The sequence below is a fragment of the Onychomys torridus genome, chromosome 18 (assembly GCF_903995425.1).
Source record: "Onychomys torridus chromosome 18, mOncTor1.1, whole genome shotgun sequence".
NCBI classification, from domain to species: domain Eukaryota; kingdom Metazoa; phylum Chordata; class Mammalia; order Rodentia; family Cricetidae; genus Onychomys; species Onychomys torridus.
The window spans coordinates 19,873,170-19,894,724 of record NC_050460.1 but is presented as its reverse complement, the minus strand read 5'-3'; the positions used below and the strand labels follow the sequence as shown (position 1 = coordinate 19,894,724).

The window sequence follows — 21,555 nt, the reverse complement described above, 5'->3', positions numbered from 1 at the left end:
ATCCATGCTTCAGGATTTGATGGACTCTTGGAAAGCATTTTTTCATCCTGTTGATTGTAGAAGTGTTTTTCTTGCAAAAGTTGCTGAAGTGCTTGAAGAAATAGCAGTTGGTTGGCAAGAGGTCAGGTGAATATCACGAAGGAGGCAGAACTTGATAGTGCAATTTGTTGAACTTTGGAAATGTTGACTGTGCAATGTGCAGTCAAGCATGGTTTTGAATTGTGCCCTTTCTGATGAGATATGGTGGCTGCAAACATTGCTGATTTTGGTGCCCGTCATCAGTTTGTTAAGCATACTTCCCATAGGTAACAATTTCTCTAGAATTCAGAAAGTTTTAGTGGATGAAACTGGAGAAGACTACCACTGACTATAACATTTTTTTGGTGCCATTTGGCTTTGGAAAGTGCTTTGGTGCTCTTCACAAAGCATCATTGCTGGTGTTGTATACAATCCTCTTTTGGTCCCACATCACAGTCTGATTGAGAAATGGTCTTTTTTTGTTGTGTAGAATATCGCAAGATGACAGTTCAAGGGAACATTTAAATTACTACATGTCTATTTATTGAGCCCTTCTGACTTTCCAATTTGATCAAATGTTGAGGGAACGTTGAATTAGATCCACTTTGCATTCTTTGTTAACGTCTCATGTACTTGTAAGACCAGCTTAGATGCTTGCTGTCAATTGGTTATCACCAACTCCTGATGGCTGGTCCCTAAGCTCCTCATCCTCAAGGCTCCTCTCTTCTTGCAAAACTTCTCGTACCACTGTGCTAGCAGTTCCTGTGCCAAATACATTGCTTACATTGCAAATGTAAGTTGTTTTCATGGCCTTATGACTCATTTTGAATATGAAAAAAATCACCTTCATTTTCTTTTTGTCTAATATTATTTCCAAACTATAAAATAGACAGGGAAAAGGATCATTATCAAAAAAAAAGTAAAGTAGGAAATGCACATTAAATGATGTAGAACATATTGTATTTATTTAAAATATATTCACATAATAGATAACATTTCAGCAATATAAAAGCTTCAACTAGTTTCTTATAAACCTATAGTACTATTTTCCCATAATGTATATCACCTTATCACTATCATAAAGTTAAAACTCTGTTAGGCTGGCAGTTTAGTATGTCTGTCTCTAGATGCACATGTGTGTGTGTGTGTGTGTGTGTGTGTGTGTGTGTGTGTGTGTGTACATATAAATAGGTCTATAGGTAATATGTGAACATTCTATTTAACCAAGTAAGTAAATTAAAACCTTAAGCAAGCACATCTTTTTCATATTTTCTTGGTAAATTCTCTACCATATGTGACTATGGGTCTAATACAAAGAGAAAAAAGAAAACTTCAGTGTTCTGCATAACAGTCTGTTGGTCAGTGTCTCGATAATCACTTCTGGCAGAGCTGAGTATAATATTCAAAGTTAGTAGTTACAAATTAAGTGCATGGTGCTTTATTTATGTATGACAACTTCAAGTCTGTTTGTCTTTAAGGGACATACTTTCTTACTTGAAAAAAGAAAGAAAAGAAAAGCAGTATTACCATATTGCAGAATTCTCACAACCAATAAAAAGAAATTAACAATTTATTCATTGTCTAATCAAAATTAAACTCAGAATATATGGATATGTATATTGTGAATTTTTTTGTTTCCTTGTGTTTTTTATCAAAACCAATATTTTGAACTTGAGATTGAGGTAGAAGGATATTGAGGACATGTTTTGGCTTCTACCATCTAGAAACATTAATTTTTCTAAGGGAATGAAAATAAAGCTAAATCTCATTTAATTTAGTGTCATTATAACTTACCAGGAAATCAATATTAGAAACTCATCTTCAAGAGTTGAATATGGTAAAATTTTTTAGCAAATATTCATTGATTTATGATCAATGTTTTTTAATTATCTCTACTCTTCTTCACCAAAAAACACCAAGAAAGCCCACTTTCATTTTGATAAATCACTGCTGTTCATCCAGATGCAGTGAATTCTGAGCTTGTTTGTTAGACATCCCTTTAGATAAGAGAACAACATATTGCCGTAGCCTACCCACTCGTTTACATATTCCAACCTGTAATAACACCATATCAGATGATTACAAAAAGGGAGAGAATGAAAATAAAAACTACATAGGAATGCCAACATGACTGCTTCCATACTTCTAACAGCTGAAAAAATGAATAATGAATTATAAACTCAATGAGAGTAGCTATGACTGAGCAATCATATTTCACAGAGTTTATGTTTGGATTTCTTCCCTGGCCACCTTCAATCTCTCCACAATAGTTATCTGTTTTCTTCCCATAGTAAGGTATTTCCCAAAGGCCTTCCTGAGGAGTACTCTGTAGCGGTCACGTTTCGAGTACGAAGAAGCACCAAGAAGGAGCGTTGGTTTTTATGGCAGATTTTAAACCAGGAGAATAAGCCTCAGGTAAGATGCCAATTCGTTTGATTAGGTCAGGTGGCTCTTGGGCTGTGTACCCAAATCTGGGAATAGATGAAGTTAATACTCAAATACTGTGTTGTTTAGAAGAATCATCCATAGAGAAATGCAAGCATTATAAATAGGATATCCTTGATCATATCAGTGATGCGAGAATCTAGTGGATGAGAGGTTTGTATTTTGTTTTGTCTTAAAGATTTTTTTTTATTTTTATGTACATAAATGTTTTCCTGTATATTGCAAGGTGTTTACCCACCAACTCCACAGTTTCCCAGAGATTTCTTGAGTGCAAGCAGCAGGAAATATTAGATAGAAGGATTTATATTTTGGAGATAATCAGATAGAAAATAAAGGATAGCCTAGAGAGGGCCTGGAACCTATCCCAATGGGCCCTGACTGTCTCTGCCCCAGGGTATTTATAGAGATGCCAAGGGGTGGAGCATAAGACCTCCTCCCCCAGCACAGCCAAGTGCAGACCATCTCAGACACCTGCACTCAGGCCCGTGGTCCTAATCATCCTCTCTATGAGGACCTGCTGAGTAAAGCCATGAGGAACCTGAAAATATATATCCTGTGCCTACCTGATGAGCAGAGGAGTCATAAGAGAGCTCATGTTCCCCAGGAACTGGAATTATAAACAATTCTGTGCCACCAAGTGGGTGCTGATAATTGAATCCAGAATCTCTGTAAGAACAGTCAGTGCTCTGAACTACTGAGGCACACTTCCAAGCCTGTTTATTTTAAACTTGGAGGTTCATATTTTATCTGAAGACCATGGAACCACTTTCCTTGGATGGGTGCTTATTGACTGGCTTCGCCCCATTATTAACTCCACTTCCTCTCATCACTGATACCATATATTATGCTGATACTTAAATATTTGTTTCATCAATAAAAACAAACATAGGCCTCGGGCTTTATGCCAAGAAGTTATAAGAAGACATTGGGGGCTGGGGAGAGAGCTTGTTGGGGAAAGTGGTTGTCATGCAAAAATGAGGACTAGAGTTCAAATCCCCAGCACCTACATAAATGGCAGGTGGAGGAGGGGGTCCACCTGTAAGTCCAGCATTCAGCAGATGGGAGATGGGATCCCCAGAGCAAGTTAGCCAGCAAGACTAGTCAAGTCAGTGAGTTTTGGGTTCAAGGGAGAGGCTTGGCCTCAATATAGAAAATGGAGAGCACTTGAAAAAGACACCTAATGTCAACTTCTGTCTTCCACATTCATGTGTACATATGTGCATCGTACTTACACACACACACACACACACACACACACACACACACACACCACATATAGGAACACATATATCCAAGCATACCACACACACACACACATCCATGCCAAAAGAAAATGAGAGATTTTAAAAAGCAGAATTCATGTTCTTACAGAGCAGAAAGTCTATAATAGGAGAACATTTAGGAGAACTTCTATAGCAGTTCTAATACTAAGGGAAGTGTGATGGGAGCTGTTTGAGCGTAGGAAGGAGAGTGGAGAAGCGGGGAGACCTTGTGGAAATGGCAGTAGAGCTGGAGTGGTGATGCAAGCACCCCAGAGACCTCAGAATTACTTGTTAGCATCACACCTTTGGTTCACGTCTACACATCACCATTGACTGCCTTTAGCTTTGGTTCACGTCTACTCATCACCATTGACTGCCTTTAGCTTTGGTCACGTCTACTCATCACCATTGATTGCCTTTAGCTTTGGTTCACATTTACACATCACCATTGATTGCCTTTAGCTTTGGTTCACATCTAAAATCACCATTGATTGCCTTTAGCTTTGGTTCACATCTATACATCACCATTGATTGCCTTTAGCTTTGGTTCACATCTACACATCACCATTGAATGCCTTTAGCTTTGGTTGGTCTTCTCACTGTTAATAAAGGTCACGATTTTATCATGGGGTGATCATTTGAACTGAAAGATATACAATATCTTCTTTGTGCTATGAAAATTATTAAGGGTTTAAAGGGTCCATGTCAGTTTCCACATAAAAAGAAATGCATATATTGTTTTTCTTCTTAAGTTAGAAACTCCATTGTCTATATACTCATATAGAATGCTAACATATATAAGTATTTTTAGGTATGTGATTAATACTATCCACAAGTATAATTTAAAACCATAACTTTTATACTTCATAAAAATTACACCTTTATGAATACATTACACAATTGTATAGTTATGATTGCATTTATAAATGTAAAATACATTTATATTTGTATACACATACACTCCTTATATGTTCTTTTGTGAAGGAGCAGATTACACAGGATGCATCACACTAACACACTTGAACAAGGTACTTGATCTTCTGTATCCACCAGTGCAGCAGGCACAGGTACTGCCTCACATTCAGCCAGCTCCTCTGTCAGACAGTTGTACACGTGGAGATTTTATTTGAGTGCTTTACTAATTTTGAACGTTTAGTTTCAAGCCATCTAAACATACTCTGCTTAACTTTCTTATTTCTTTTCAGATCTCTATAGTGATTGACGGCACAAAGAAGGTAGTAGAATTTATGTTCCGAGGTGCCGAGGGAGATCTGTTGAACTATGTTTTTAAGAATCGAGAACTCCGTCCTCTCTTCGATCGTCAGTGGCATAAACTTGGCATTGGTGTGCAATCCCGAGTCCTTTCTCTCTACGTGGACTGTAATTTAATCGCAAGCCGGCACACAGAAGAAAAGGACTCTGTGGATTTTCAGGGAAAGACCGTTATTACTGCGAGAGCTTTAGATGGCAAACCCGTGGATGTAAGTTGTAACAGTAACTTCAACATCCTGAAGTTACAGCAAAATCTCTTATTAAGAGTGGCTTCCTGGGGCCAAGCATGTGGCTCCATAGGTAGAGAGCTTGCATAGACTGCATGGCACATGGGGTTTGATCTCCAGTACTACATAAATCAGGCATGGGAGTTCATGCTGTGTGCAGCCAACCCTAGAACTAGAAAGGTATAGGTAAGAGGATTAGCAGTTCAGTTCAGGATCATTCTTAGCCACGTTGTGAGTATAATGTCAGCTGGGCTACATAAGACCTAATAACGAAGGAACTCATGTCTTCCTTTAATGATTACACACACAAAAGACCTCTCTCTCATCAATGTTTATAATGTCATTAGATATATGAAGACTATTTATTTCCAATTCTATTTTCACACATAATTATATTTTCAACTGCATTTTCCAGTCAGCAAATTTAAAATAATTGGGTTGTGTCTTTAAAAACTAAGAATATTAAGAGTAACTTTTAGTAAAACAATGAAAACAGGACACAAAGAAAGTATAAACCTTTGTGTTTTAAGTGAAAAGATTAGAAAAAGACAAACTTTAAGTGGTTCCAGACTACATGATGTTTTCACTCAAGAACAATAGGCAATTTATTCAAGCAATTCTACTGTGTTTTCCACAACTCGTACTGTTTTTTAGAGTTCCTTTGGATAGAAATACAGTCATTAAATCTATTAGTGGGTGATTTGGGTGAGGAGACAGCTAGTAAAGTCAGATGATAGGTCCTTTAAAAATTACATTTTGAAGCTAAAATGATATAGATTTACTGTTGAAGTTCCTGCAAAATAAGTCCTGTAATCTTTTTTTGTTTGTTTGTTTTTTGTTTTTGTTTTTCAAGACAGGGTTTCTTTGTGTAGCTTTGTGCCTTTCCTGGAACTCATTTGGTAGCCCAGGTTGGCCTCAAACCCACAGAGATCTGTCTGGCTCTGCCTCCTGAGTGCTGGGATTAAAGGCGTGCACCACCACTGCCCGGCAAGTCCTGTAATCTTTAAGGAGTAAGATCTGTCTAAATTTAATATCTAAATATTTTACTATGGGTAAAATGATAAGAAAGTCTCCAAAAATCTGAATGCAGATTACCAGTAATAAATGTCAAAGGTGTAAACACAAAGTACTGACAGTGAAATTGCATTTCAGAAGTAAAGTTTTGAGCAAACATGCTTTTGGGAGTGTGTCATTTCTAAAGATCTCTTTGGAAAAAAAAATGTGTAGATACAGACACATATTCAAGGAAAGGTGATTTTTAAAGCATTTTTCTCTTAGAGACTATCTGTAAGCAGACCAGAAAGACAAGACTGTCAGGGCTTGTGGTCAGGGATGATCAGGAAATGGGCAGAGATAGAGCAGCCTGTCCTGGGGACATGTCAGGGCCACAGAGAGACCTTGTTGGCTTGAGTCAGAATCCCAGCGTGGATCAGTTAATTTGTCAGGATCTTCATGTGCAAAATAGATTTAGTGGAGTTGTTTGTTGTAATAGTGTAGGATTTGTACCATGGTTCCTTATTTATGATCTGTTCTCTATAGATTAGGACATGGAAGAAAACACACACACACACACACACACACACACACACACACACACACAACCACCAACAACAACAACAAAACAAAACCAACCAAACCCAAAACCCCTACTGTTCTTTGCTCTCCATACCTCCAAGCTAGCAGTAGGACTAACATCTGTCAATAGATGGTGGCTGCTACTACTAATATATCATTAATCACTGTACAGTGGTACTAGCTGGGTCTTTGCGAAAGTTTCCATGAAGGAGGAAGCAGAGACCATCAGGCAGTCAGTTCATTAGCACTGTGACTCATCCTTAGAATCTACAGATTGGGGGTTTTTGCAATAGTACTGGAGAATGACATCAGCATCTGCATGTATTTATTTTAAGATACAGCATACATATTTTAGCTGGATACAAATACTTTCCTTTTATAGTTTAAAAATTATGTTGTTAAAAGATATTAATAATTTACAAATATGCATGTTACTGCCCATCCAATCACTTGAAAACATGTTTATTTCCAATGTAGTGCTCATTAGATTTAGCTATATTATGTGTGGGAGTGTTTTGCTTGCACATACATATATGCACCATATTTGGTGCATGGTAGCGTGGACAGCCTGCAGGAGGCATCGAATGCCCTGGAACTGCAGGTAAAGATGGTTATAAGTGTTGGAAACAACCTGTGTCTTCTAAAAGGTCAGCAAGTGCTCTTAACTGTTGAGATATCTCACTCTATCCCCAAAGTATAGTCTAATTTTTCTCTTTCTGATGGGTGAATTTGATATTTATTGTCATTTGGTCAGGCACCTATTGTATTCCTAATAACAGCCACACTAAAGCTTTAGCATCTGTTTTTTAATTAGCCTTTGAGGGTTTCATACAATGTATTTTGATCATATTGACCAAATACCTCCATATCCATTTTCCCACTCCATCACATCCTCTTCTAATTTCAAGACTTTTTTTTTAACCCACTGTATCCTTCTGGTGCTGCCAGTGCATACATGGGTGTACAGCCATCTACTGAAGCATGGGTGGCCTCTCAGGAGCCAGATTCCTGAAGAAAACTAGCTCCCCGTCCTCTTGTACTATCAATGGCCAATAGTTCCTCATGCAGTGGTGGTACTTCACCAGGGAGATAGAGTCCCCATGAGTTAGTGTATGTAGAGGCCCCACCATGACTGGGAAACACGTCACAGGACTCCTCCCCACCTCTGGTTCTTATAACCTTTCTGCCACATCTTTCATGACCATTCTTGAGCCTTGGAGAAGTTCTATTTAGATGTCACCTTCAGGGAACTCTCTACAGTTACTTATTTTCTGCATTTTGTCCTGTTATGATCCTCTTATGAACTTATGAATCTGCTGCAAAAGGTAGCTGCTTTGATGAGGGTTGAGAACTGCACTCACCTATGAGTACAAGTATAAGTATTTGGAATTAAGTTTTAACCCTTTAAAATTGATGATCTATCTTTAGTTAAGTAAAATAACACATACACAGTGCAGGGCACGGTGTGGCACATGATAGGATTTTAATCCCTGTTGTGTATGGGTGATGTGTTAGTGTGTGGTGTATTCATATGTGGTGAATGCACATGAGTGTACAGAGGGGTTTACTGTACAGGAATATGTGAGGGCAGAGCAGGATATTAAATGTATGGGATTCTTTCCCTATCATTCTCTGCCCTGAGACAAGATATCTTGGTGAACCAGAAGCTTCATTTTTCAGGTAGGCTTCCTGGGCAGTGAGCACTCAAGACCATTTATCTCAACCTCTGATAGTAGGACTATATAAAGACAAGCACAACCATATCAGATTTTTCACATGGGAGCTGGGAATGCAAACTCAGCAGGTGCTCTTACCACAGAGCCCTCCTACCAGCCCCCACTTACCTGTTATTTTGATAACAATGATTAAAATAAACTCCAGTTATAAGCAGCATTAGCTCAATATAATTTTCATTCTTTACTTTGCATAATTTGTATGCTATCATTAGACTAAATTTTGTACTTAAACTTTTCAAATGAAAATTCATCTCAATAACCTTGTAAAATGCTGCTTAAATATTAATTGCCAAATCTCATCAACTTGCATATTTTTGAGTCAACCACAGACCTGAGGCTACTCATGAATCCACAAGTTTTCGGGAATGCCCAATACTTTCCATGAGCCAATCAATTTTGTTCATCTCAGTATAGTGAACATTCTAACAGCCCTCCTGGTTTTGGTTGTGTATGTAGGATGGGGGCAAGTTAGAGATTCACAGATAGTCAGATGTCTGTTTTCTATGACCACTTTTCATCTCTTGTCTAAATGCAAAAAAAAAAAAAAAAGTGAATCTTCTGCAAGTAGAAGAAACTTTCGTAGAAAGACCGTGAATCTTTCGTTTAGCATTATTTACACAGCATTATTACACTCTGGGTAGTCCAGAATGGTCTGGAACACCACATGTAACTCAAATTAGCCTCAAGGAAACACTCCTTTTGCACCAATGTTAGTATTGCAGGCACGTGCTACTGGGTTCAGCTTTTGAGTCTTGCTCAGGATTGCACTAATATGCAATCAATAGGCTTTATGCAGACTTCATTAAACATAGGTAAAAACTAAATATCTTCTTTTTACTTCATTGGTTATGGCACATTTACTCCATAGTTCAACTAGGACATTAGTACCTAAAGAGAAAGTCTTTTCCACCTCCTATTCTCACCTTTGAGCACGTTCCTGCAAAGTTTTACCTTTAAATGTCATTTTGTACAGTAGCATATTGTAGCACATAGCAATACATCTCTAATTAAACATTTGTCTTTATTGCCTTCTTAATTCAACATTTCTTTTTTATTGCTTGAGACAATTAGCTAAGCTTTGCAATTGTTTTGTTAACTCAGTTTCTGTCTGAAGATCTTCCTGTGGTAGCTGACTGGTTCTCAAATAACCCTTTGTAATGAATCATAAATTAAAATTAAACACTATAAATATATATCTGTCATTTATATTAGCTTCCCTTTTCTTTCTATTTAAATCGCTATAGTTCATAATGCCTAAGTTCAATTCTCAGAACCAATGATGTGCTTTACTACTGACTTTTCACAGATTGAACTTCACCAACTCATAATCTCCTGCAATGCAAACTTCTTAGTTGAAGAATCGTGTTGTGACATATCAGCTACTAAGGTAGGCTAATTTTCTTACCATGTGAAACACAAATGAATGCTGGTTGCCATTTAATTCATGTTCTGTAGATTCTATGTGTAGGGCACAATGAAGTTCTCAAATGAATCTGGATGAATAATTTATCCCCAGTAGGGAGCCCTTCTAAGTACATGCCCAAACTTCAACCACTGGGTTGTACACTGAAGTTTGACAATGACTTATTCACATTTTGGACTCAACATAACTTGAAGAGGACTTATATCTTCTCTGTATACCTTTCACCCTTGTTTCATCTGAGGTCCCTCTGATTGGAGGTGCTGCCCACATTAAAGTCAGGTCTTTCCCCCTTAATTCTCCCTACACCTTAAGACCAGTCAACCTGTCTGCTTTGTCTAGTCTTGCTTTGTGACACATTTCATCCCTTTCTTCTTTTCCCTGCCCTTGCCAAGTCCACTTTTACCTTATACCTAGCTTTCACAGCATCACGCGAGCTGAGCTGCTTTTCTAACACACATTCTTTTCCTTGACAGTATCACCAGAATAAGTCTCTAAATCACTGAATTATATGTTTACTTGTTTTCTTACAGTAAATATTTGTTATTAACCATTGATCTAGTAGACATTGCACTAAGGGAAAGCACTGACTGATATGAAGAGTGTCCTTGTCTAGTCATCTTTTTCTCAAAGACCTAAGTGATTCCTTTATTGGCAACAGAATATCAACCCAGTGGATTAGTCTCCCATGTTAATTATTCTTGACCTTTCTGTATAGCCATCACTCCCATATCCATGTACTTCATTCCAAGAAAAACAATGCAGTGCTTTCTATGTCTCACTGTAATAGTCACCTATACCATCGCATATTATAGATATAATGATATTTGTTTTTAATTGATTGAAGTACAAATTAGACAGCAATGGTGGATGTTCTTTCAAATTCTTTTACATCTAGCACATTGTTAGCAAAAGATTTTCAGAGTATGTATTAGTTTGTTTTCTTCTGCTCTAATAACATACCATGACCAAAGGTAACTTATGGAAGAAAGACTGTTTATTAGCTTATGGTTCCAAAGGAGGAGTCCATCATGATGGTGGGGAAGGGTAGGCTTGTCAGCAGGCAGCTAGAGCTGGAAACTGAGAGATCACATCTTCAGCCTCCAACACAAAGCAGAGAGTATGAACAGGAAGTAAGGCAAGGCTGTGAACTCTCAAGGCCCTTGACAGTGACATATTTCCTCCAGCAAGGCAGCAGCACCACCTCCTTAAACAGTATCACATCCTGGGCACCAAGTGTTGAACTATCTGAGCCCTTGGGGAACATTTTTTCTTCAAATCACCGCACAGCAGAACCTCTTCATTTGCTGATTTGTCAACTACAAAGCAAAAGGCTGTGAGAAGGGAATAATTCTAAAATCTCACTGAGAGACCATATGAAAAACAAAAGTCCAAGATTCAAAGTTCTGTTTCTTTGGTTCTTAAATTTCCTCAAATTTTCACACCTATTAGGAAGTCCCTATGAAGTTTTAATCAGTAATTTTTAATTCAAAAACTCTTGTAATTTCTCTCATGCAGTATAAGTAGTAGAATGAAAAACTAGCCAAATAACTCCAAGTCTTTCAAATATTATGTCTTGCTTATATAAGTTGGCTGTACAAAGCACATCTCAAACCCAGTTTATGGATCTCATTCCAAGCGAAGTGAAAGTCTGCCAAATATCTTTCTATAAATACCTAAAAAGATAGCTTGAATGCCAATCTACAGACTTGAAATACCAAGGCTGCCTGAACCTATACCTTTAATCGTGAAGGTTTTCTTATTCCAAAGTTTGCTTTTAATGGTTATGATTATATTATATTACGATTCTTAAAATAACCATTTTCTTCCATTTAAAAGTAATGTAGTGATGTCTTGATATCTGTAAATGTTATATTCTTGACCAATATTCATTGCCTTATGTTAATATATTACTATAAAATGGATTATATGCATATAGGTGGAGAATTAGGTAAAATGACTTAGTAATTAAAGTCAGATATTACTTCACAATTGTTAACATTTTTGGTTAACCTTAAAATTGGTATCCTAACAAATTTTTTGAACCAAAATCCTAAAGTTATATTCAGATGAAACAAGAATGCTGCTCAGACAGTATATTCATCCCAGATAATTTATTATATCCCACTGCTAACCTTAAAATTTAATAAACAAATTTGTTTATAAGGATTATTTGGAAATTAGTTTTATAGTTAAAAAGAAGTTAGGAATCCAAACCAGGTAAGTAAAAATAACCAAATACAGTATTTTTCATGTTGAAATTTCATGAAATTATTTGTGGTGATGACTTCACCATCTACGCTGTAACTAAAGTAAATAGAAATCTGACACATTTCATGAACACTTAAATGAGATAATCATACAAAAACCATTCAAACACAGTTGGTGAACTTTTGCTATCAACAGCCTTCTTTGCTTTTTATTTTTGAAAAATGTTTTAAAGGGGGCTAGAGAAACGGCTCAGTGGTTAAGACTGCTTGCTGTACAGCCTTGTGACCTGAGTTCAGAACACACCACTGGAGCAAATGTCACATGACTGACAATGTAAGGGAAAAACTACTTAGAAAATAATAAATTATCTTGGACGAATAAACTGTCTGAGCAGCATTCTTGTTTCATATGCATATAATTTTTAGGATTTTGGATCTGAAAATTTGTTAGGATACCCAATGATCACCAAATCTAGAGGCAAAGAGCATGAAATCACTAGTACTAAATACAAGAATCTGGTCCCAGTGCTGTTTATTACAAGTTTCATTGTTATCAAAAGTATTAGAGGGCCATCTATTAAAAAACAACTTGTGAATTCTTATTTTAGTAAGTAAAATGCAAGAAGTAAATAAATAATCAGATACAAGAGTGAAAATAGATATTCCCCATGGTCTCACAACACAGAAGAAAACCACCGAGAGAATCTTTTATATTCATAATTTGAAAATGTTTTTCCATGTATGTATAATTTGTAGTATATAAAGCAACTGGTGAGTTCTTCCACCTGTTGTTTAACCTTCACTGAAGTGGCAAGTAAAGAGTTAATACCAGGACTCCTGTGGTATCAGATGTCAAGGGGAGTCATTCTCTTTAGAATCACCTCGTGATACATTAGGAAGTATTTATTTTATTTAGGTATGTGTATTGATATGCATGCATGTGTATGTCAGGGTGTGTTGATACCTGCTATGGGTGCAGGCACAGAAGAGCAGAAGAGAGCATCAGAGGCTAGAGTAGCAGCTGGGGGTAAGTCCCCAGATGTAGGTGCTTAGACCTGAACTTGGGTTCTCTGCAAAAGTAGTCTTGGCTCTTAATTGCTGTCTCTCCTGCCTCCTGAACTAAATTGGGGTGAGGGAGGGTGGTGGACATTCTTTCTCTTTATAACTAAACTTTACTTCATGCTGTTCAGCATGTTCTAAACTTGCCAGATTCAGCTTCCTCCACTTTTACATCATTAAAGGACACTGGAGTAGAATAGGGTATACATTGATTAAATGATAATAATAATAATAATTGTTATTATTATTATCATTATTGTTATTATTATTATCTTAGATGCTGTGGAATAATCCCTTTCTACACTATGAACATGTATTACTCTCATTGGTTAATAAGAAGCTAACAGACTGGTAGCTGGGCAGGAAGTCAGTCAGGAAAGCCAAACTGAGAATGTTGGGAAAGAGAAGGTCCAAGTCAGGAGTCACCAGCCAGATTCAGAGGAAGCAAGATGAGAACGTTGTACTGGGAAAAGGTACCAAGCCACATGGCTAAATATAGACAAGAATTATGGGTTAATGTAAGTGTAAGAGCTAGTTAGTAATAATCCTGAGCATCTATAAGTAATATTAATCCTCTGAGTGGTTATTCGGCAATTGGAAGGTGGGAGAGAACCATCTGTTTACACTTAGAGTTTAAAAAGAAATCATTCCCAGTTTTACTTATAGTTATAACCAGCTTGTTGTAGTACCTATTTTACCAATTAAATGTATATGCTTTTAAACTTTTGTTTGCCATATACTATTCACATTTTGCTTGTGTAAAATCTTTTATGTAATCACTGTTAAGTGTACAATATTACCATACTTATCATAAGGTCACCTAATTTTCATGAAAATAACCAGTTTTCGTGTACTCTTTGTGTGTTGTCAATGTAGTTATATACTAGAGATTTAGTGATAGAGCAAAAGTGTGGCAATTTTTCGTACATGGGTGACAATGCTTGGTTAATAAGAAGGAAGTATGGCAACCAGCTATCTCTGGCTTGATGGGAGCTAGCATCAAGAACTGACATCATTCTCTAACTTCTCTTTGGGGATTTTTAGTGTCCTGAGCAAGACAGCTTTGGAAGTACCACTTCATCATGGGTGACCACTCACACTGGTAAAATATCTTCATATCTGCCAGGAAAGCAGGAACTTAAAGACCCATGCCTGTGTATTCCAAACAAGGTATGCTAGCCTTGGTATGTATATAATGAAAGGTCACTCCTCACAGTGGTCTGGACTCCTGGGCTGAAGCCTGTGGTCCACAAAAGGTGCCTTTTCCTCAGTGCTGGTAAAATCCAATCTCAAAAACAATACCACCACCAAAGTGGGTCAGAAAAAGAAAATTAAAGATTCATTTCTTGGATTTTTGCTTTCCCTTTTGAGATACTATTATTATTATTTATTATTATCTTTACATCAGACCACAGTTTCCCTTCCCTCCTCTCCTCCTTCCCTCAGCCCCATATCCCTTCTGCTCTCTCCCATCCTCTCCTCAGTTTCTCTTCAGAAAAGGGCAGGCCTCCCATAGAAATCAAGTAAACATGGCATATGAAGATGCAGTGAGACTAGGCACCTCCCCACCTCATTTTAAGGCTGGACAAGGCAACCCAGAGTGAGGGAAAGGGTCCCAAGAGCAGGCAAAGAGTCAGAGACGGCCCTTGCTCTTACCACTAGGAGTCCCACAAGAAGTTCAAGCCACACAACTGTTACACATATGTAAAGGGCCTAGGTCAGACCCATGCAAGCTCTCTGGTTGTTGGTTCAGGCTCTGTGAGCCCCTATGAGCCCAGGTAAGTTGATTCTGTGGATTTTCTTGTGGTGTCCTTGACCCCTCTGGCTCATAGAATTCTTCCTCCCCGTCTTCCACAAGGTTCCTCTAGCTCTGCCTAATATTCGGCTGTGGGTCTCTTTTGCTTTCCTTTCAATGTATGAAAGTTACAATTAATAGAAAAATTGGGGAGAAAAACCACTGTATGACAGAGAAGTGGAAGTATATCAGAAATGCTAGGAACAGGCTGCCATTCAGGAAGTCCTGAGAACACAGCACATGCTAGGAACAGGCTGCAGTTTGGGAATTTGGTGCTGGAGGAAAAGTGCCTGATCTTCAACAAACATGTAGAAAAACACACTGCATAGTACTTCCCCTTTTCTGACTGATGACTATATTTGTGCAGGATCTGCAAATATCCAACCAGCTGCCTCTTTTCTATTAATTGATTGTCTCTGTGGGACATGTTTAATTTACTAGCTTCATGTAAAACTATATGGGTTTTTTGGTTTGTGATGCTGGGTCCACGAACCTCCATAAATATCTTTTTTATGTTCATAGAAGTCATTAGGTCTGTTCTTAAAAACAGACAATTAGAGAAATAAATGATGGCAGGTAAATAAGATAAGTGATAGGTAGGTTGGTAGGTGTGAAGGTAGACAATATATATAGATGATAGATAGATAGGTAGGTAGATAGATAGATAGATAGATAGATAGATAGATAGATAGATAGACAGACAGACAGACAGACAGGTGATAAAGAGATAGAGAGACAGACAGGCAGGCAGATTTGGCTTTAGGGCAATGAAACAGAATGATTTTGACATGGGCATTCATTTTTTCCCTCAGGAGGAAGCAGGATCACCAGGAATTCTGGGTTCCATTGGACATAAGGGGGACAAAGGAGAACCGGTACTGTGCACACAACCAATACTCTTGGGATAAAGGGGTTTGTTCAAAAGTGACTTAAAAAGATTTTTTCCATCCTATATTCCCCATAAATATATTTCAAAAAGGCTTCCAAAAACTCAACTGAGATCAATATCTTTGTAAACTAGAGTCCTGTCAGAATTTCAGTCTACTTCTGAGATCATGATATTAGGAAATTCTGAGACATCTAGAACAGCAAGTCCTTGTACCTCTATGTTCTTAACAACATGGTGAAGCAGGCATATGCCCTAGCTGCACACTAGCTTTCCTTACTACTATTTTCTCCCAGTACCTAAGAAAGTATCCCCCTTGTCCACTGACAGGTTCCCACTGAGCAGGTTCCAATGGCTAACCTTCATTTAGCATCTGTGGGAAGCCTACTGCTACATGTTCTAGGGGAAATAAAGAATAGGGTAAATTGCTTCCTGGGATGTCACTTTTAGAAGGAGATAGAGAATATCCATCTTAGATGCTAAATGAGAATTTCAAGAGTCCTAAGAAAACTACCCAGAGAGACTGGAAAGAACTGAATGGGGGAGATGTGGCATGTTCTTGACCTCTCAGTATGCAATCAATCATAGGCAATAACCTATGCATCAAGATTTGTCTTCCCTTTGACAAGCTCAAACTTAGCTGTAATGCTTTCTGGTCTTTTGAATGTGTCTTTTAGCAAATCACATAAATTAATTTGTACTATGGTCGGGTGACTGTGCTTTTCAGTCAAAGGAAAAAGGACTTCAATTCCTCACTTGGAAATTCATGACCCTAAATCATTTACATAATCTAGTTGGGCTTTTTTGAAGGAGATTAATGCCTGAGAGGTCCTCAAAACTTCCACAAAGTAAGTCATTTGTGTCTCAGAGGAATGTAGGTCCATCATCCCTTCCAGAGGAAAGTCTGGCAAGTGCTGGAGAAGGGGTTTTTGAAGAGAAATGGGTATTTTTGATTATTTCCGTTTATAAATCTTGGGCTCCTTTGCTTTTGGTATCATTATATGAAAGTTCAAAATAATTAAACACATAATGTAAAAGCTACTTAAATCAAATTAAGCATTCAAATCATTACAGACAGTAAATACACATATTTACTGTTCCCCACGTGCAAACACTGAGACCAACGCTTCTGATGCAATCGTATTTGATCCTCAAACAAATTTTCATGTTGGGAATTAGTATTGCCATTTTACAGATGGAGAAACTGAGGATTAGTGAGGCTAAATTATTTCCCAAATAGCATAGGTTGAGGCTGAGAATGGAGCCTAGGTCTGCAGAGTCCATTATCCTTCTCTTGACTAGTATCCATTTTGAAAGCAGCTCCCTTTTCTAAAATTTACCTCAGGATTATGTGTGTTCTGTCATTGAGATCATCTCTACTTTGTACTATTTTACCTGTATAAACTTGTAGAGAGTGTCAGCCTAGTATTGATACCTTCGTCTTACAACTGGGGGCACCATGCGTAGGTAAATGGTGCACAGCGGTAATACAATGAAAAGGACTCCATGTAGAAAGATCCAGGGACCTTGTCATAACTTTTCTTTGCTCAACAGTGTGAATGGCGATGCCTCCCAGGCTCTTTGTGGTTCATTTTCTTAACTGTAAATTGAAAAACAGTCCGTCAAATACTCCCCCAGGTACCTCAAGCAGTTTTCTTTTGCATCCAGGTTACTTCAGTTGCTTCTAAGCGTCTCATAGGCTACAGATTCATTCTGCTTCCTGTGGAGCTAAATACAATATCAGCTTAGGTTGCTTTCTCTGTAGCCAGTTTCATGCAGCTTAGAGACCCTTCTTCGTGGCTAGCCTCGCCCTGGTATTTATAGAAACACTCAGTCTTTGACCACATTCTTTCACCAGGGTCTGGGTCAATGGTGGTGCCAGCTCTGATTTTAACTTCATTTTATTTGGCTATGAAAGAGATTTAACACTTATGTGTGGAAAAGAATTACCACCTGCAGGGTGTTTTCTCACTTCTATAATCCAAGGTTTATAATGTATTTTAAATAATTCTAATGAGCATGTGCAAAATAAAAATAACAAGGAAATCACTGTTATTATATTTGATGGTATAGTTGATATATATTACAAATACTTGACTCTAATGGAGAAATGTCAGTGTCTTAAATTTCAAAAGTTTTAAATCATACTAGAGTTAAATATTTCAGATAGAATACTCCTATTGCATTGTAATGGAAATAACCTATTTGATTTTTGGTGCTTTTGGCTGTGAGTTTAACCTTTAGTGGCCGAGCCATCTCTTCAGTCTTGATTTTTATAAATAAATTTCTGAAGAAAATGATTAGTTCACATATCTTATGTGATTAAATGATTAGTTCACATATCTTCACAGCTACATTTTCCACATTTTCATCATTTGAACATATGGTATCTTCCATGTCACCTAAAGAGTATCACTAAGCTTTACTTAGTTACTGCCTCTCAGTATTATTTGAATTTTTTCTTTAAAATTAGGAGTTCTTACAAGTACTGTCAAAAACAGAAAAAAAAAATATGATTTGTTGAAACATTGTGGAGCAAGTATGTAGGCAACATGCCACAATTCATACACCTCTGGCACGTTATTTTTAAAGGGAACATTTTTTATATCTAAGCCAGAACCTGGTTTAGGATGAGGGAATGAGGCATAGTCTGAACAGTATTAAGTAGAATTTACATATAGCTTCATTTATATTTCCATCCAGTATGATATTGTAACAAATTCAATTGTTCACGTGCAAATTCTATTGTTGCAAACTGGACCTGCACTTTGAAGTTTGGTGAAATGACAGCAGTGATTATTTTAAGCAAAGACCCTGAACAAAGCAGTACTTCATCACCGTTGCATTTTTTTCCCTTTGGAGACAGAAGCAAATTAATACACTGTGTAGCACTGTTTTGTGAAATGTAGTTTTGGAGAATGGAGTCATTTGGACTTTAAGGATGGGGAGTTATTGCATTTAATTATATTCTTTTACAAATTACCCGTATCAGCCAGTGCAGACATCGACTAGGAGTTCCGCACCTTCTACACACAGCCTTTCTGTCAAATATCATGAAACAGTAACTGTCTGCATTACAGTGATCCAGTGCACCTACGGTTCTGCTTAAGTTTGGGAAACCAATTGCTGTTGGTTCAGGGGAAAAGTTCCGTTCTATAAGCAAATACCTGGTTACTTTTGGTAAACTTAGATGGATAGGTAGGAGCTACTGCCAAGAAAAGTGGATAAAAGGAATGGATTCATTTCCAGCAGAAATTAATGCTTGAATGCATAGGATCACATGAATACACATACCCACACACATGCACATGCCCCCTACCACCACACGCACACATACAGGCACAACTTTGTCCTTCTTGTTTAAAGTGGTAAAATGGTGTGAGGTGAACGCTAACTAGGTGAGTGTTCTTCAAATCCAGCTATGGAGCCACACTTGCTTTTACTGCCTGCATATTTTATACAAAAATTTCCTTTACTTCCTACTTCACTAATGTGCCAGTATAGTGCTCATTGTTTGGTGGTGATGTAGAAACTTTTAAAAAGTAAGATTAGTTTCCAATAGTGTCCATTTTACTTAGGTGATAGTTAAAAATGTAACCAAAATAGCACCTAAATGATGCAAAAGAAATACTTGCTTGCTAAACGATTAACTTTTTCCTAAGAAGGTGTAGTATGAATCTTAAAGGTTCTTATTTTTTTTTTATTGTCAATTGTTTTTATTTATACCTACAAAAGAAAACAAGATGGTATCAAAAGGACAATTAAAGGTTCTTATTAATAAAATCAAACCTGAGGCTAGTTATTGGGGTGAACGCTGGAAGATCAGAGAAGCAGAACAAGCCACAGCTACATCACCCCACCAGTTCCTCAGCTGGTCTTGTTTCCTCAGACTGGTTGACTCTGAGTCCTCATCCAGAATGGCTCTCAGCTGAACTGTGCTGCTCCAAAGCCTAAAAGCTTAACTAGCCAAAATGCTTAACCAGCCAAATGCTTAAGCAGCCAAATGCTTAACCAGCCTAAATGCTTAACCAGCCAAATGCTTAACCAGCCAAATGCTGAACCAGCCAAATGCTGCTAGTTTCTGGTCTTCACACCTTATATAATCTTCCTACTTTCTACCATCTACTCCCTGGAATTAAAGGCTGGATTTCTGGGATTAAAGGCTTGTGTCACCATGCCTGGCTGTTTCTAATGTGGCCTTGAACTCAGAGATCCAGAGGTATTTCTGTCTCTGGAATGTTAGGATTAAAGGCGTGTGCTACCACTGCCTATCCTCTTGTTTAATTTTGTGGCCGTCCTGTTCTCTGACTCCAGATAAGTTTATTAGCCTGCACAATATTTTTGGGAACACAATACCACATGGACAAAACCTTTTTTTTTTCTTTTTTTTGAGACAGCGTATCACCTTCTAGCCCTGACTGGCTTAGAACAGTCTGGCCTCAAACTCAGAGGTCCTCATGCCTCTGTCTGCTGAGTGCTGGGTAAAAAGGTGTGTATCCCCATGCCAAGCAGGAGGAAACAGTTATAAATTAATTTTGTTCCTTCTAGAGCATGTAGAGAGTGAATACTAGTTGTCAGTTATGTACTTGACATTAAGCAAGCAGAGTTACACTCTAGAATAAAAATCTTTCTCCTTTACCAAACGGAAATTTTACTTGGACCCACTCTTGATTTACCTTAGTGACGAAATTAGAAATTCATGAAAGAGACAGCTTAGTGACTGGCATAAATGTTTGATAACTGGAAGAGACATTTTAAACATACAGCTTGATGATATTCCTGCTCCAAGCTCTGGCTTAAAATGAGACCAAATTAAAACTCACTAGAGGAAATTTTTTTTAAGATTTTATTTATTATGTATAGTGTTCTGTGTGTATGCTTGCATATCAGAAGAGGGCACCAGATCTCATTATAGATGGTTGCTGGGAATTGAACTCAGGACCTCTGGAAGAACAGCCAGTGCTCTTAACCTCTGAGCCATCTTTCCAGCCCGGAAATTTATTTTATTCAAAATTTATTTAGCAGTAGTGTTAAAATAAAACTCAAATATCTTCTGTGTCTTTGGCTTCTTTTACAAACAAACAAACAAAAACCATGATGTTTCCAAAGCAGTGAACTCATTTGAAATAATTGCACATAGAGTTACAAACTTGTATCATGTTGATAAAAACAGCCACTTATGCAATAAATATTATGTACTAAGCAAGAGCCTCCTTTACATAAACTCATTCAATACTTCTAGACCTTTAAGTTCAGATTTACTATTACTTTCTGGATTTAGAATCTAATATAAAAAGAGAATTAGAACTTCCCTAAGTTTCATAATTTTCAAGAAGCAGAATTAGGGGGTGAAGTTCTGCCCACATGTACCCCCCTGCTCTGGCATCATCTGGATGTTCCCAAAGACCCAGATTTCCTTTTGCACTCAGTTTGAATTAGATCGCAAATCCATTCGCTTTGCAGCTTAGGGAGTGGATTGTGAAGTTTGGTCTCAAAATTCTGCTCCAGGGAGTGTTGTGTCCCTCATCTTTACATCTATGGATGACGTTAACATTAGATCTTCTAGCTCCAACACCCGCAGAAGATTGTGTCCATCTCCTGAGAATTACTGGAAACCAGTTTATTCACTAAATGAGAGGACTTTATAGTT

The 21,555-nt window shown here is 37.6% G+C and overlaps 1 protein-coding gene across 1 annotated transcript in view; it reads left to right on the top strand.

The window, feature by feature from the left end:
- Col19a1 (collagen type XIX alpha 1 chain) overlaps positions 1 to 21,555 on the top strand; it is a 331,952-nt gene that overhangs the window by 48,486 nt on the left and 261,911 nt on the right. Inside the window, exons 5-9 of the mRNA XM_036167742.1 lie at positions 2,310 to 2,433; positions 4,931 to 5,206; positions 9,842 to 9,922; positions 14,269 to 14,394; positions 15,832 to 15,894. Coding sequence (XP_036023635.1) covers positions 2,310 to 2,433; positions 4,931 to 5,206; positions 9,842 to 9,922; positions 14,269 to 14,394; positions 15,832 to 15,894 — 670 coding nt within the window. The remainder of the gene's footprint in view (positions 1 to 2,309; positions 2,434 to 4,930; positions 5,207 to 9,841; positions 9,923 to 14,268; positions 14,395 to 15,831; positions 15,895 to 21,555) is intronic.